Source organism: Bombus affinis, chromosome 11 (assembly GCF_024516045.1).
Source record: "Bombus affinis isolate iyBomAffi1 chromosome 11, iyBomAffi1.2, whole genome shotgun sequence".
Classification (NCBI taxonomy): Eukaryota; Metazoa; Arthropoda; class Insecta; order Hymenoptera; family Apidae; genus Bombus; species Bombus affinis.
Genome location: NC_066354.1, coordinates 11,334,092 through 11,351,137, shown reverse-complemented (window position 1 = coordinate 11,351,137; position 17,046 = coordinate 11,334,092). Strand labels below are relative to the sequence as shown.

The 17,046-nt window shown below is 51.1% G+C and overlaps 1 protein-coding gene across 2 annotated transcripts in view; it reads left to right on the top strand.

The window, feature by feature from the left end:
• The first annotated feature begins 5,266 nt into the window (after positions 1 to 5,266).
• LOC126922226 (dynein regulatory complex subunit 7) overlaps positions 5,267 to 17,046 on the top strand; it is an 84,142-nt gene continuing 72,362 nt past the window's right edge. Inside the window, exon 1 of one of the 2 annotated variants that reach the window (XM_050734632.1) lies at positions 5,267 to 6,141. In XM_050734632.1, the coding sequence (XP_050590589.1) occupies positions 6,139 to 6,141 (3 nt within the window). In that variant the 5' untranslated portion in view covers positions 5,267 to 6,138. The remainder of the gene's footprint in view (positions 6,142 to 17,046) is intronic. The other variant, XM_050734631.1, reaches the window with a different exon arrangement.

The window sequence follows — 17,046 nt, the reverse complement described above, 5'->3', positions numbered from 1 at the left end:
GAGAATCGCGACGCGACGATCGTTAAACACGATCTTTGGCTAAAAATTCGAAACTCGATAGATCCGACAACCGCGCGAAAGACGGTCTCCGTGCAGCCAGCCGCTATCCTCGATACCTCGAACGTAAAAAAAAAAAAAAGGACGGAGCAGAGGGGAAAAAAAAAGTAGAAGAAGCAGGGCATGAAAAGAGGAGAGAGAAAAGAAAACCGAGGAGGAGGGAAAAGAGAAAAAAAAGAGGCGAGTCTCACGGTGGAGGTCCCGAGGCATCTCGAAGCGCTTCGTTCACGCGGGAAATTTGAGCGGTCTTCCGTCTGGACGCGCGTTCGTCATTACGGGGGCATATGGGGAGCACAAGCGGCTCGAGTGCACGCATGTGCATACTCGGTCGTGTGTAGACGTGCGTGATACGCGCTTCGATATGTGCGTGCTGCTGGCACACAGCAGGAACTTTATACCAGGTGCCCTCCATGCGCCGCTATAAATTATCGGGTTACCCGTTACGGGCGCGCGCCACCGCGCTTATATCGAGAAAAACCTGTCGCTGCGGCTATCTTAAAAGCGGATTTTTATATGCTTTTGGTATCGAGCGCAGACTCGCGATACCCGTGTTTTCACCACGGATAACCACGCTGCCATTCTCTTCCACGCTGCTTCGACCACTAGACGGATAAATTTGTAACGCCGGATCGTCGATAAGATCATCTTGGCCGATTAATTTCCTTTGCGAAACCATTTGGGTAGAAGCGCGTGGAAGAAAAGACTCGCGTTCTGTGCTCCAGCCGGTGTTTCGCGGGACGAATCCTTTGCTTACCTAAATAAGAAATACGTAATTCCACGAGATCGATCGCACTGGCTCGGCTCCGTGTCATTCGCATCGAGCGACTGCGACCAGGAGAAATTCTTCGAATCTCCTTTCCAATCTATACACGACTGTGTCTCCGTATCGAACGTTCCCACGTATCTCCGTTAATCTCCGTTAATCGCTGTTAAAAAAAAAAAAAAAAAAACATCGAGATAACGCGGTTAAACGCGAATACGGTTAAAGTTGCGAGACAAAGAGCAAGCTGCATCCCGTGCGGCGAGCCACGAGCACTTCCGGCTATTCCAGAAGTGCGGGTCCTCTGGATACACAGGCACGGCCGAGCCCGGACTTTCGTTCCCTCGACAGTTGCTCGGAGATTTCCGGTCGGAATGCCTTTTAGAGGATCGAGCCGTGCTACTGCTAGCTGCTACCGCTCGTTGCCGACGATGACGCGCGTTTCTCGAGAAAAAGGTGAAATTCGATGCAACTTCGGTTCGCTGGTTTTCGCCGAGTCGCGAAGCAAAACCGAGTCATCGCGGAACATCTCGGAGATTTTCATTTCGAATCGTTTTCTACCATCGGTACTTCGCTTATTTGGTACTTTTCCACTCGTCGTAGCTTTTCCTTTCGACGGACTCGTTTTAAATATCCGATAACTGACCAACAGATGGCGAACGTTTACGGGTAACTCGCATTTTTAGAAACACTGTTATCCCGTCGTGACTCGGTCGAGTTCGTAATTCGAATCGCAATTCCTTCGAACTTTGGAGAAACGTTGTTTCGTACGTAACGACGTAGTAAAAAATCGCGAACGTCGACGGGCTTGAATTTATCGTAACGAGTTGACGAATAAACCGGCATCCCGTTCGTTTACGGTATCGCGTGTTAATTAGTCAGCCGTTAAAATTAATCGTCATCCAAATACGCGCGTTTCTATGTAATTCGTTATTAATGATAAGGTAAAACCATCGATACATTACGCTGGATACGTAGCCCGATTATCGAGCCAAACGTTGTTCGTTCGAACGAAGCTTGTTAATTCTCTGTAACCCGATTTCTTAAAAAAGAAATCCTTTTACCCGGGCAAGGAAAACGTTTACTCGGGACGATCGAAGCATTTTGCTGGGAAAAAGCTGTCGAAACGACAAACGACGACTGGTATCTTCGTGACTGGGTCCGCGGAATATTTACGATGGCAGATACGACCGAGCCACAGAAACCGATATCCTACCGCGTTCATTACGCCATCCACGCGCCTGACAAACAACGAATTCGACTCGAGTCGAGTGTGTTTCGTTCCGCGATCGAAACGCTCTATCATCTCGTAATAGGTCATAAGCTGGTGCACGTTAACCTATAAAGGCTGTAGTTATGCCTCGGCATATCCATATAATTTTCAAGGGAACAGGGCTCAACTCGAATTCCGATATTCGTTCGTATCCGTTTGTCCGTATGTTTCTCGCGCGAAAAACGCGAAAAACGCGAAGAACGCGTCTATGCTTCGCTCGATTTCGCTCGTATTCGCGTAATTCGAGTAAAATATTACAAACGATCGTAACGTCCTCCATCGTGAACGAACAGACTGTCGTTTACGTAGAATTGGCGATTTTTACCGCTGCCATTGCCATCGACCGATAGCGTTCGCGCTCGAATTTCGTCAGCGCTTTGTATCGCGTACGTTCGTATAGCTGTTCGTCGATGACGTCTACTCGTCGTTTTCATCCTGCATCGTTGCGTAATTGCCTCGGGACGATTTCTAACAAACCGAAAGAAAGGTCCGCTTGCAGCAACGTGCCGCTATACGTGGCATCGATATCCTCGCGCGACCAAACGATGAAAAACATGGTTCTGGATGGCGAGCGCGAGGCAACCGCTCGCGAGAGAGTCGGCTTTGTTCGTGAAGGGGGAGAACGGGCTCGGAGCGGCGTTCCTAATTGACGGCTCTCGCGATTTTTACCTCGCTCACCGTCCAGACCAGAAGCTCAGGGGCTCTCCGGCCTCTTTTTCTCTCGGTCCCTCTACGTTCTACCTACGTCTATCTCCTTCCGCTCTTTTCGTTCTCTCCGTCGTTCCCTCTTTCTTCCACCGTTTCACTGGCGGTCCTCCTGCTCCTCCACCGCCTCTCTCCACCCCCTCGTCCCCCTCTGTCCGTCTTGTTCCGCTGCCCGTGGAGGAGAGATCTCTCGAAGGCCGCGCGAGGCGCATGCAAAAGAGAGGAAAAAAAAAACCGTGGGTCGAGGGAACCGGGAGGCGGCGGATGAGGAGGTGGTGGCGGCGGTCGACGGGCGGCCGAGGGCCGAGGAGGGGCCGAAGAGGCCGAGGGGGGAGGACCGCGAGACGCCCAAAGCCGCATTAACGCCGCGCCGCTTCGCTCTTCGCTCGCGATCGGAATCGCGGTCAGAACAACGCTGCATTTTCTGAGGAGGTAATCCGCGTCCGCTCGATAACCGAACGTTATAGACGATCGACGACCACTCTCCTTGCCCCACCACCCTCCACCCTCTCTGCGTCCTCGTCGTCTTCGGCTTTCGATATCTCCGACCTTTTGCGTTTCGTGTTTCTAACCTTCGTCGTTTACATGCAGATTTTTCCCAGCGAGTAACATTTTTCGAGACGGTTGGGCTCTGGCGCCGGATTTCCACGTACAAGCTACGCTCGAACCTTTGGTACACGCAGCGGATCGCTGCGTACCGACGGAAATTTTCATTCTACGCGTGTACATGGTTTTCGATTTATCCAGTGTCTCTTCGTCACGGACGAAAGATATCCTGTTCGTAGCTTTAGAGAAATTGGGCGAGACACCGTGTCTTAAACGTAGGACGTATCGTACTTTTACGAAACAACGGGATCGACGATTAGTCGAATAGGTAGCGTGCAAGAAGTTGTCTCTGCTCGAAGGAGCATCCGTGTTAATAATACGAGGCACCCTGAAATCCTCCGTACGAATAATTCGATTCTTGAAAGAGAACGATTCGCTGTTTCAAAGCTAAATATCTTATCCGTAGATGCAAAAGGATGGACAAGGCAAAGACGGCTACGTTCGACGCAGAAGATTCCGCGACGATTCTCGATCGTTGCTTTTTCATAGTAATTAGTCGAGATTTTTATTCGTGCCACCTTTTTGCCGGAAATACCGTGTCGTCGTTAGAGGGAAACAGGGCGCGCCCTTACGCGGTCGCCAAAGAGATTCCTTTCGAATTTATTACGACGATAGGCAAACTCCTCCCTTTCCTTATTTTGCGCGCTATTAATTTATCCTGATTGGCCTCCGGGCTACTACCTACTACCTACTACCTACTACCTACGCTGCTCCGCGTCTTTAATTCGACCGTTCTCCTCCCCCGCCACCCCTGTCTCGAACCGGCAGTTTCTCGCGCGGTATTCGAATCAGCGAATACCGAACGTTCGATCGACCAAAATCCAGTCACGTCGTTCGAACGACATCGAAAGGCCCTTCGAAAGGCAGGGTCGCGAGCGCGAAAACCCCAAGACCGAGGCAACCAACGTCGCGTATACAGGGTAGCTTGTCGCGTAGGGTGGTGAAATCGAAAAGGAGTGGTTCTACGTAAACGAGAAGGAAGAAACGCGAATCTTCGTTCGTCGCATTTAATCGTATTAAACGGCGTACGTGTGCGAGTACGTACGATGCAGTTGATAAAGAGCGATTCTTCGACAAAAATATATAACGCAAGAGTTTTTCGTTGTTTCTTCGTGTTCGACGAAGAAGAAAAGAGTAGTAGGTGAGAAAACGTGGCGACGAATTCTCGAGGCCGATTTTCTCGAAAACGAAGAGTTCTCCGGCGAGAGAATTTTATTCCACGCCCTCCATTTGTTATTTTATCTAGAACCACCCCATCCCCGGCCCGATTACACGGATACACGACACCTTGTATATCCGTGGACATCCAATCTCGCGCTTTTGCAACGAGAAGCGGTTTTGTGTACAGCTCGGTGAAGCTTCACCTCTGCCCTTTCGAGGATCCACCGTGGAAGCCGCCAGTGACGACGGCCAATGTGGTCACACGTCGCTCCGCTCGCGTTTCTCTCCTCTATACACGTACATAAGTACACGAGTCGCTTCTTTATCCTCCGTCTCGTTCCCTCCTACTTTGAACTCTCTCTTTCTCGCTCGTCCGTACCTCTATTCCATCTTACTCCGTCGTTCGTCCAAACCCATCTCGTTCCGCTTTTTCTTCTCTCTTTCTTCTCCGTCCTCTGGTTTCCCTCTGCCTCTCCCTCTCTGTCTGTCTCTCTCTGCGTTCACTCCTCCGTCTCCTTCTCGTACTATTTATGTAAGTGGTGTCGCGCACCGCGCACACCAGCGCGTAAACGTCCACGCGCGACACTACTTACATAAATAGCCGCCTGCATGCATATATGCATATAGATGTGTAGCTATATATACACGAGCCATGCTCGAACACACCGAGAGCGAGATAGACGTGGGGAACAGAGTGGAACGAGGAGCTTCGCGCGACTGCTGTTCCCCTGATATCGTAGCCGTCGTCGCCGCAAACTCGCCGGACGGATGGACGATAATCGAGTCAACGGTGAAGGTTTTCGGAAGGGAAAGCGTTTTCGAGGGATCGTGCGAGAGAGAAGAGAGGAAAGCGAACGAGTGTGACGGAGATAGGGTGAGAAAGAGGCCAGAGGCTGACCGAGGCGGCGGCAGCGGCGGCTGGGACTGGAGCGTGTGTATTTACCGTCTGATTTAGTTTCGCCCGTATGTATGTACTTTGCGGGGCAGGGGTGCGGAGAAGCGGGCGCGTTCGACGTTTATGCGCCGGCGAAGCCCAAGCTATTCCATTACAAGCGGAGAAAAGAGTTTATGAATGAAGAGGATGCGAAGGATAGTTTCCGGAAGCCGGCCAGCTCCGTGCAATAATCGTAGAACGGATCGGGTGCGCTTTGTTGCGTAAAAAGGCTGGCCAGCCGTGCGCCAAGCATATATGAATATCAGGCTCGAGCGAACGCGAGGAGGTTATCGGCGTGTTTTAATGCTTGGAAATTAGGCTTCGTGGAAAGATCGCGACTACGCGGGAGCGCGCATGCGCGTGCCTCTTTGATCCAGCGAATCGAAACGGAATGGAATCGGAACGGTGTTCGCGACTTTCTTCGCCATGCGATCAAACGTCAAACACCATGGTGTCACGTACTTGTATCATTTTCTTCGCCTTTGACTTTTCGTATACACATATGCACGTATATGGAACGTATCGTGAATGACGTAGTACTACGCTCGATAGATGGTGTCGAGTTTCGAGAAGACGTAAAGCTACGTCAACGGACTGGAACGGCAGATCGCAGTTACGGCGTCGTTTGGAAACGAGTTCGTAATGGTAAGTGGTACGTAATTCTACGTCGTAATGTCTGGGCTCGTGTTACTGCAAAAATCTACTATTACGTTGGCTAATTTTTGCGCGCGTAACGATTACGAACGAGAGCACGTGGCGGTAGCCACAGTTCGATGGCTGGCGTCGAGTTTCAAATCTACAAACATGGCGCCATGTCGTTCATCGTCAATTTTCAAAGTAATTTTGAACGATGTACGAACGAAGCGCATAATGCTATATGTACAGTTGGAACTCGAACCAATTACTTGGATCGATGGAAATACCACTTTAGCTAATATCCGCATGCACGAATTGGAAAAAGAAATTCCGACCACTACGAATTCGTAACGTCAAACTTCGAAAAAGGCGAACGTGGCGCCACTTCGTTCGTTATCAACTTTACGGTACTAAAGCGCGCAGTGCTACGTCGTAATATTTCAACGTGTATCGCACGCGAAAGGCACTGTCACAACAAACAGCCCTTCGTTGAAATAAATCGGAGAAGTATCTTTTAACGGTTACAACACCGAAAACACGTGGTACTACGTTATAATATATGAACCCCCATAACGCGACCAACATACTATACCTATATATTACGTTGACCACTCTTTCGCTTGTGTCAGGAATTCAATCCGAACCTAACTCAACGTACCCTCGAAGATACGTAGCGTATACATACATACATACATACATACATACATATATATCTCACGTTATCTTTGCTTTAAAGTTTAAAGCAACTATCGATAGATGTTAATCGATAAGTAAGTACTTTGGATCGCGAATGAACGAAATGAAACGTTAATGGAAAATTCGACGCGTAAAGTTTGAAATCGCGAGCAAAGAGTACAAAATGTAGAAACTTGAGGCAATACTAACGCGAAACGAACAGAATTAACAGCGTTCATTTTTATCGGGGTATCGCAGTTGCCGCGTGGCCCGGGGCCGAGCAGGTGGTTCGTGGCACGAGTTATTGCGGTAAACGATACGCGCTTCCTCGAAGGAATTAGCCATGACAATAGCTCGATTAAATTTCTTAACAATCTCTTGCCGTGTTTCGCTCTTCCCGTTTAACCGTACTTTTAAACTCTTCCATCGAATGTTTCACTTTCGAACAAGTTGAGAGATGGTCGTTCCGAGAAATACCGAATTTTGAAGGTTATGATCGAAAACGAACTTTCGATTCGTTGGTGGTCGATCGTTATTCCGGTTCACGGGTCCGATATCGCGAATCGACTCTGCGTTTCCTCGACAACGAAGAGGAAGAAGAAGGAGAACGAACGAAGCGTTCTCAATTTCCGCGTATCGGCATCGATCGATATCTTTCGCTTTTCGCGATTCTCTGGTTTTCATTTACCCAACCGAGAGAGAAAGAGAGAGAGAGAGAGAGGGGGGCGGGGGGAGAGAGAGAGAGAGAGAGAGAGAGACCCGGTGACTCGTGTGTTTTCGTGAAAATCTCCGGGGCTTTCCCATCGATTTTCGTCGGGACCCCGGAGCTACCTGGTCGCGGAGGAAATTGGAGGGCGGCGAGCGACGAATTAAAACGGAGGAGCAACGAACCGAACGAGCCGGAGCGCCCGATCCGTGCGACCCGTAACCGGGAAACTACGCGTACTCTCACCCCCCTTTTTTCCACTCGTCAAAATAAACGAACCATACAGGATCGCCTTTCGCGTTACGCCGTACGTCTAACAAAACGTGTAAACTCGCGATAGTCGGTATATCGGTAGCGAGTTAAGGCATGTGTGGACATAACCTCTTATCTCGTGATTTTTCTAATGGCTAGTCGAACGATCGTTCGTGATATTTTAGCGTTGGTCGAACAAACACCGTGTTTGATGCAACGTGTAACGAAACGTAGCACCCTGGGGTCTTTCTTCGCGTTTCTTCGGATATTCTTTAGAAAATGTCGGAATTCTGGAAAAAGTTAGCGGCGAAGAGAATCTCGATATCGTCGCGGTCTTCCCGTGCGTTCGCTTCGTTGAACGAAATAAATTTGAGCGAAGGAAAATTACAGCGCGCAGCGCGGTTCGCGTTAAAACCGGAAGTAAACCGAAGGAGGCCAAACTTTCCCTTACGTCGTGTCGGTATTCGTATACGAAATAGCGTTGCGAAAATAATATAAAAGATGGAAGCCCGATAAAAATACTCGGTTACACGATAGTTTGGCAGGCAAAATTCAGACACCTAATTTACATGCTAAATTCCATTATTATACGGTAAGTCGCGCGATTGCTCGCGTCGAAGACAGGAGTCGGCGGCTAGTCAAGATCCGACGCTGAATTCTTTTTTCTCGAAACCGAGTGACCTTTACATTCCTAATCGTGACCACGCGAATTCTTGCTGCGTCCTTTCGGCGTACCTGCGGAGGACGGAGCGGCGTGTGGCCGCGCCATTTCCAGCGCGCATGCCTTCTGGCCATCTCCGTAATCTCACTCTCTCCGTCTCTCCTTCTCTTACACTCTCTATTCGTCGCGTTCGTGCCGGGTGTCCGTGTTCGTGTTCGTGTCCGTGTTGGTGTTCGCGTCCGTGAGAGAGGCTGCAGCAGCCTCTGACGGGAAGGGCACGATCGGAAAATTAACGACCCCTCGAGCGTTAACTCCCGACTCCGAGGTCGGTTCTCGGTCCGCTCGTTCGTTAAGTCCCTCCTCGAGTTCTCGCGACTCACGCCGCGTTTTCAGCTATCGCCGTCCTCTCCCCCCCGCCCCGCTCCGCCTTCGTGTACCCTTCCTCCCGGTTGCTCTGCCCGCTACACACCCCTCTGTTCCCTCGGCTGCCCGTTTCAACGTCCCCGTTACCCCGCGGTCGTCTCTGTGTCGGGTTCCTCTTGGCGTTCTCCGCTTGCTGCCGCCGCCGCCACTGTCGTCGTGTTCTCTCTCTCTCTCCTCTCTCTCTCTTTCTCTCTCTCTATCTCTATCTCTATCTACGTATCTGTCTCACTCGCGTCGTTCCTTTCCCCTAACCATCGCTAACGGGTCTACCCCTCGAGCTACGAATCGGAGATTGGCGGAGAGACCGGTCGATTATCTATAATCGATAGGAACTACCGGTATATTGGTGTACGCGGTGCGTGGCGCGCCGTGGATGCCACGCAGAGCGACGCTTAAATACGCGGCTGCCGGACACCGCGAACCTCTCTCCGCTCGCCAACTATGCGGCATTCTTTCCGAGGGCGCACGGATTAATTAGGGGAATGTGTATCGCAGGCATCGAGTAGCCGCGCAAGATCGTAATTGACGCGCCCTTAGAACCACCGGTACATAGGATAGTCCGAGGCAAAAACCGATCGGTGGTTTTTACACGATTTCGTAGAAATATCTGGCAGTACGTTACGCGTGGCTATCGTCGATCTGCGATTAACGTTGCACGGACGACACCATAAACGACGTCATTGTTCGCTGCATAGCCTGTATCGCGTCGTGTCACATCGAGCGTCATTCTCCACGGAAATTTTCCAGCCGCGTCCGATTTTCCTCCCTTTCTCTCTCTCTATCTCTCTCTCTCTCTGCCCCTTCCCCTCGCCGTCGCTCTCTTTCTCTCGCGCGGTGCTCGCGTATATCCGTCGGGGATTTCGCGAGTCTGCGGCGTTTATTAGTTTTTCGGAGCGGCAGCGTTGTTTGCGTCGCTCGACTAGTTCCTGGGAGCCAGGGATCGGTCTTAATGTCAGGATATCCCGGTGTGACGCAGTTGGCTGACGCGAATCCGCGAAAATAGATTACCTTTGTTTGTTTGCGCACGCACGCGATTTGGAATTTTTAAACACGAGTCGACGAGAGCGCTCAATCCTTTGCCTTATCGTTCGCTGCGCAATTCGTGGCGCGCGCGAAGATTAATCGTTTGTTTTTATTATTTCGATCAAAGGGATGGTTAAAGAGGCGTTTTTCACTCGCGGCCTTTCACGAGATCGATTATGGATAGAGGTTGGAAATTCGAGGGTAGCCAAGGTGCGATCTGGGTTCACGCGGAACACGGCGTCGCCCGAAGGTATCGAGATCGTCCTCTCTACCGCACCCCATGTGCAAACATAAAGGGACTGACGCACGAATGGTGGATTAACTTGCTCGTATTTTGTGCCACTTAATCATTCGTTCGATAAACATCGACGAGGCTCGTTCGCTTCCACTCGTCGTACAGCCGCTACGATCTTTATCCGAAAATCATGGAAGAATATGACGGCCGCGAAGGTAAAAAATTCTCCGCTAATCGACCTGCGAGCGTCGTAGAAGCTACGGAACGTACGCTACGACGATTATCCGAACCGACGATGTTAAGATTAATTTAGCGCTTAAAGATATTTGTCCTTCCGTCGAAGAATCAGACGGAATGGCTGGTGTGGCGAGAAGGTGCGTATCGTGCGCGCGATTACGAACGTACTGCGTCACAGCGGTCCGTAACGATGGCCAGTGGATCGCGCGACCAGTATATCCGTACGAAAAGAAACGTCGATATCGCAATTACAATTGCACGGATCGTTGCTCGCGCAACATCTTTATCTTGTCCTCTGCCGACTCTGTAACGACACGCGTACGTATTATATAATCGAAAAGTTCTAAAATTAGACGACGAACGAGTGCGACGGGGAGCGCAAGGGAAAAAGTACGACCGTAGAGAGACGGTTGGTAGGTGGCGAGGATGGATCCGCGCGCCGTTGGTTAAATATAACGTCCGTGGAGCGTACGACAGGTAGTTGCTCGGCAGCCTTGTGCGATATATCCGCGCATTCAGCGGGAAAAAGGAACGACGACGATCGCAGACGCGCCGGCATTCGGCGTAACTTGAAAACGCGACTCCAGCGAGTACGCACGGCGATCGGAGGAGGGCGAATGGCTAAGAGAATGCTGGCCACCGTCGATTACGTAACGCCAACCGGTGTCCTCCACTTGTATCGGGGTGCGTCCTTCCTCCGGCAGCCGCTCGATCGCCTCGTCGCATCGCACCGTTGCTCTTCCTCTTCCTCCTCCTCCTCTTCTTCCTCTTTTTCTTCTTCTTCTCCTTTTCTTCTTCTTCTTCTTCTTCGCGCCTCCGTTTATCCCCGCGCCGTACTACGCGCGTATTATATTCCGACAATATCGTTGCACGGAAAGTTGTTGCAGGAAAGTGCGTTTTTCCAGGTTGAGCGTCGCGAGCTTTCTCGGCCTTCTATACGAAAGCTACGACGTAGCTCGCGATAAGGATTCGTTTCGGGGCTCGGACGTTTCGGCTTTTTCGCGAATCTTTTTAAAATTACTCTTAGGATCGAACCATCTCCGAATGCCAGCCAGAGAGACAGGCTTCCACCGCTGGTCTAATACCGCGATTTTAAGCAAATTGTCTCATCTGCGCGACTTTGCGAGCGAGAAGAAGGAGAAGCAGAGCGAGAAAGAAAGAAGAGACGACGAGGAGGTAGAAGGAGAATCAGCGGCGTTAAAAAGAGAAATCCTTTTTTCTCTTCTTCTTCTTCTTCTTCTTCTTCTTTTTTCGTGATTACGTTTCCGGTGTTCAAGACGGTGTTCAAGCCGGTGTTCAAGCCGATGTTCATCGACCTTAAAACCGGGCAACCTCCCCTCGGCCGAGGCTCGGCGTCGCAGGATTTCCAGGTTGTCTAAAAGGGAAGCGCGCTCGCCGAGCGGAAATACGGTCTCCTCTGGCGCGGCAGGGCCAACAACGTCGAAGGGAAGAAATTCGCGCGGTGCTCGGCCGAAACGAGGCGGTAGCAGGTGCGGCCGTTAAGTCGACGACCAAGAAAACGGGTAGATAGAGAAGCAGGCAGAACCGTCGGGCTGTTTTCTCGGAAGGATCGAACGGAACCGACCGTCGGAGAAAAGAAAAGGAAAGGAAAATAGAGGAAGAGGGTGGAAGTCGAACGAGGGACGAGACAAGTTCTCCTATGGCGTGGCCGACCGTCGTCTGTTTGCCGCTATCTACCGACTCTCCGGACCCTTTTCCATCTTTCGAACGATATTTCGTTAGCGAAATTTTACAAGCCGTGAATGTACAAGCTCGATGTACCTGTTCCGTGCGCAGAAGCAAAGAATTTGTCAAAGATTTACGATTAAAAGGTAGACTTTCGTTGGTCCGAATGGTGGAAAGAACGGCGTGGCCAAGTTTTTTCTCGCCAAGTATCCCGTGTTCCCTATTCTACGAATCTGATCGTCTCGCAGGTTTATACATGGAAAAAGCGTAAAAGAGCGCGCGGAGGAAAGAATCGTCGATATCGATCTGGCTTTGCGAGGCAAGATCGACGAAGGAGCGTGGCTCTAAAGGCGAGCAGGTACGTCGTTGCCCGTTTCTCTCGCGTGAAATTTAAAGGCGGTCGTCGTCTCTCTTCTCTCGACCGTGGCGTTCGCGAGAAGGGACTGGGCCCTCGATCGATCCGTGCCCGCATAGTCGCGACCGTGTAGAGGCGGTTGTTTGTCGGCTGGACGGCCACCGTTGCCCGACATCCACGTCGACCTCGCCTACCGTCCCTTTGGACAAACTTTTTATTACTGGATTTTCCCTGTAATCTCGAATAATTAGCGACGAGAACCCCGTAAAGGAACTATGGGTTTACCGAGGTCGATGGAACAAGTTGTCGCAGATCGTACAAAGAGGTAGAAAGGTTGCATCGGTAAGTCGTCGAACAAAGCGGTGCTGCGCACAGTTACCTGACCATTGGAATAACAAAACGCGTAAAAATTTCACTTTTCTTTCCTCCTTGTCACTTCGTAGCCAATGTCCGTAGCAACTAATTTGATTTATTACCAAACCCAGGTATCGAGCGCCTCTCCTCGAGCAACATCTTGCCCGTTTTTGCTTTCACGGTCGCGCAAGTTACTCGTTGAAACGTTACCTTTCGACGAAACGACGTCTCGGGCGTATTTAGCGGTTGCGACTTCACCGTGAGCAAAGACTCGACGACAGGGAAATTCTTTCGTCGCGTCCCCTCGCCGTTAGATCGACAAACAACGAATCCGGAGTATGCGTATAATTCGATTACAGCCGCGTTAATTTCGAAAGGTCAACCTCGTCACCGATATCGACCGCTGTATATACCCTGCGATGGCCACACTGACCAAACGTTTATCGCCAATAAACGCTCGATCCACCCGATTCGATCTTTCCGCCCACCGAGTGCCCCGTGCCCCGCGAATTAAATCGAAATTTCACGTCCTCGGGGGTAGTTGTCCCCCTCGAGTACCACTCTCTCAGGCTCGGCGCGCAAACACTTTCCGATCGCGTTCGCCAATTATATTCTACGGACGAGGATTTCCTGGCGAGTCGTTGGTCCATTCGCAGGGGCCCGTGCGGTTTTTATTCCCGCGCCGATAACGCGCCGGTGACGCGTAACGACGCGATGGAAGCCAAAGTCTCTGGATCTTCGAGATGAAATTTGGAATTTCAAGTTGATCGCTTGGTCCTTTTCGTCTTCCGGAGAGGACGAGTTTGGACGATAGGGCAAATTTGATCGAAAGTACGTAGGTATCTTTGTAGCGGTTCAGGGAAGAAGGAACGTCGAGTTAACTGGCGCGTGCAACGGTCGAGAAGAAAAAATCAGAGTAGCCAAAAACACGGCGAAAGACGAAATCGAAACGAGTTTCCCCCTTCTATATCCAACACGGAAGCGGAAACGTAGCGAGCGAACGTAGTCTGACTGCCCCACTCTGCCGCACGCGGAATCTTTTTTACCTCGAAGCGTACGATCCGAGCCAACGTTCGGCTGCCGATTCAGCCACGATACCGTGACGCTTCGCTAAACAGCGTAAATAATCCTGCGGCAAAAATGATGCCGAGTAATTAAGGTGGGTCGGTCGGTTTGGAGGGATGGCGAAGAGAAAGAGGAGTACGGCGTGGCGACCGAACGCAGGTATAAAGCGCGGCAAACAAGACGAGTGGCCTCGTACGCGATTCCACGGTCGAGCCCCGTTTAATACCGGCCGAGGGGAGCGTGGCTGGCAAAGTGAGAGAAAGAACGCTCGGAAGAGAGCCCGGCTGAATACGCCACGCCGTTTTTTCACCGGAATACACGTCTACGTTCTACACACAGCTGGCCGCGGCTGTACGTTCTGGACCAAAGCGAAAGAGAAATCCTGGTGGAAATCTTTGCTGAAACGGCGCAAAGAGAGAGAGAGAGGGTGTTGGAAGGTGTTGGAACGCGACGAAGGATGAGACGTTGCGCGTGCTTCGATCTATTCGATCGTAAAGAATACACCGCGGATATTTACGCGATGCGAGTGAAAGTATCACATCGAATATTCTTGCTTTTAAGAGAGAGAAAAAAAATGATAATCGATTACCATTTATCGCCTTAATTTGAAACTCGGGAATGAACAGGTTAACTTCGCTTTCGGGTGGTACGCATTTTGATACGGCACACGTTCCACGACATTCCTTCACGGACACTAGCTCAACCTCGTTATTTTTCTGCGCAAAAATTTGGCATATACGTTGAAACGAAAGAGGGAAAAGGAGAAGCAACGCGTGATCGAGCGTTATCTTTTATTGGCGAAGGTAGGTTTTACGCGAATGTGCGAAATTTCCACTGGACGAAAGGTTACGGTACTACGTCGCAAGGGTACATTCTTAATTCACGAAGAAGAATAGTAGAACGTTATCCAGCGTCGTTTTTTTTTTTTTTTTTTTTTTTTCGTAAAAAGCAATAGCACCGTATGTGATCGAGTAGCATCTTCGACCGGTGAACTAGTAAAACCGTAGCGTTATATGGTCGGGCTATGGTACATAATTGGGCGATGGTTACGTAATTTCCAACTGACCGAAGAAAACGCCGCTACCTTCATCGGCGAAACAAAGTATCGCGAGCGTGTTATACTATACTGTACCGTGGTACTGTATCGAGTACCGTAGAACCTAGCATCGTTTCTTATTCCTGGCGATACAGCGTCGTGTCGTTAGTTATATAGTCGAGCATCGCTTTCGAATCGTCGAAGAATTCATCGTTATCGTCGTGGTTGGTGGGGGCGGAAACGCGAAGGAGCGCGACAGCTATCCGCGAATTAAAGAGACCTAGTCGCGATGGAAAAATCCACGAAGGCCGCGCTTGATCGAATCGTAGTCGACTAACAGGAAGAAAGCTGGTGCGTGGCAGATAAAGTTCGCGGCGAGGCGAGGCAGGCGCGACCGCGCGTATCGTTCGTCCGGCGACAGAGCGCCGCTGCCGGGATATACGCATCGAGAACATCCCCTCCCGGGTTCGGGTCGCGATACCACGACAACCGGCGACAACACCGACCGAGGGAGGAGGGCGGTGAGCGCGGTCTCGCGAGACGAGGCGCGAGGAATGTATCTAGATAAAAGGCAGAGCGCGAGTTTATCTCGGCGGGCGCCTCGCGCTTAGCCGCGCTCTCTTCTACGTGTCTACAGGGTGAGACTAAACCAACGAAAGCCAAGATCAAGCGTGTGCGACTAATCGGTTCGAGTCGTTCCTTCTTCCACGCGATCATTCATCGAAATCGAGAAAGGACATCGAAGAATCGCTGTTCGATACGCGATAGATTGAAATATGGGAGGAAATTGCAAACGTATTGCCGCTCATTAGCGTTGACCTTGCGTTCGTATGGTTTCGGAAGAAGGTGTGCAGTTTGAATGGAGAAAGCGAAAGACGGAAACGATTAATTACTTTCGGAAAATAGCAGCGTCGATAACGAAAAGTTTGTTAACGTAATTAGGCTTAGAAAAGACGTCAAAGTTACTGGTGTAATAAAAATCACGCGATATTCATCCCTCGGTTGCATAGATGTATCGATATGGGTGGTACACGTAAGCACGTAGACGGCGATTCGTGATACTTAACGAAAGAAAAACAAAGATAACAGCTGAGCCTATATACCGATAAAACGTACACAACTCGCCACACGTGCGATATCGTTGCACTTCGTTCGTTAGGTACGGACCACCGCAGCTACGTATACCGATGTACTACGCGTCATAAAATTCTTCTACCCTCTCTGCTACCCATTTTCCGACAGTCTAAACCCAGAACCGTGTTACTTTCATCCCACACTGTATGTCTACGCTACAGCCGTCCGTACGCGTATACACGTAGGACGGCGAGTGGAAATGTTAGCGCGCGAGCGATCGCGTCGATTCTCGGCAGCAGCCGCTGGCTCCGTGTGTGCACGCGATACCCGCGTCCAACACACAAAGAGACAGCTGGGCGAAGAGCAGGAGGGCGGGCAAGGGGGATGGTTAGGGCGACGAGGGGCAGAGAGAGAGAGAGAGAGAGCAGCGGCAGCCGTGGAAAGAGAAAAAAACAGAGAAGGAAAGAGAGGAGGCATCGAAACGACGTCGTCGTCTGCCGCGCGAGTACCGTTACGAGACCGGGGACGACGGGCTCTCTTCTCGTGTATACGCGGCACAATGGGCCGAAGGAGCCGACACCAAAGTCTTCTTAATTTTCTCCTTGGCGCGGCCAGTCGCGGCGCGGCACGGCGCGGCGCAGCGCGGTGCGACGCGAGACGACTACAGGCCGAGCGGCGCGGCACGACGCGACGGCCGGACCGAGCCGAGCGGAATGAGGGAATGCCGGCAAAAGTCGAAGGAGCGAGATGGAAACGGCGATAGGACGCGTGGAACGGAGATAGAGCGAGAGATTGGGACGGATGGTGACGCGGTGAAGAGCGGCAGAGAGCGAGAGAAAGAGAGAGGAGAGAAAGAGGAGCGACGCCTCTGTCGTCCCGGTCGGCGACGGGCATCGAGGCGGGCTTTAATTAGCACGGGATTTCGGCGAACGACGGACGGCCAGCGTTGGAGCCTCGTCGCGTACGAAGTCGGACGAACGAGTCTCGAGGTTTTCCGTGGTAGAACGCGGTGCGCGCACCACGGACGGATAGAGAGCGAGCGAGAAAAAGTGGCAGCGGTCGAGCGAGACGGACGATCGAGGACGTCTCGGGCCTGACAGAGAGAGGGTCGGGCCGAGATGGACGCAGATAG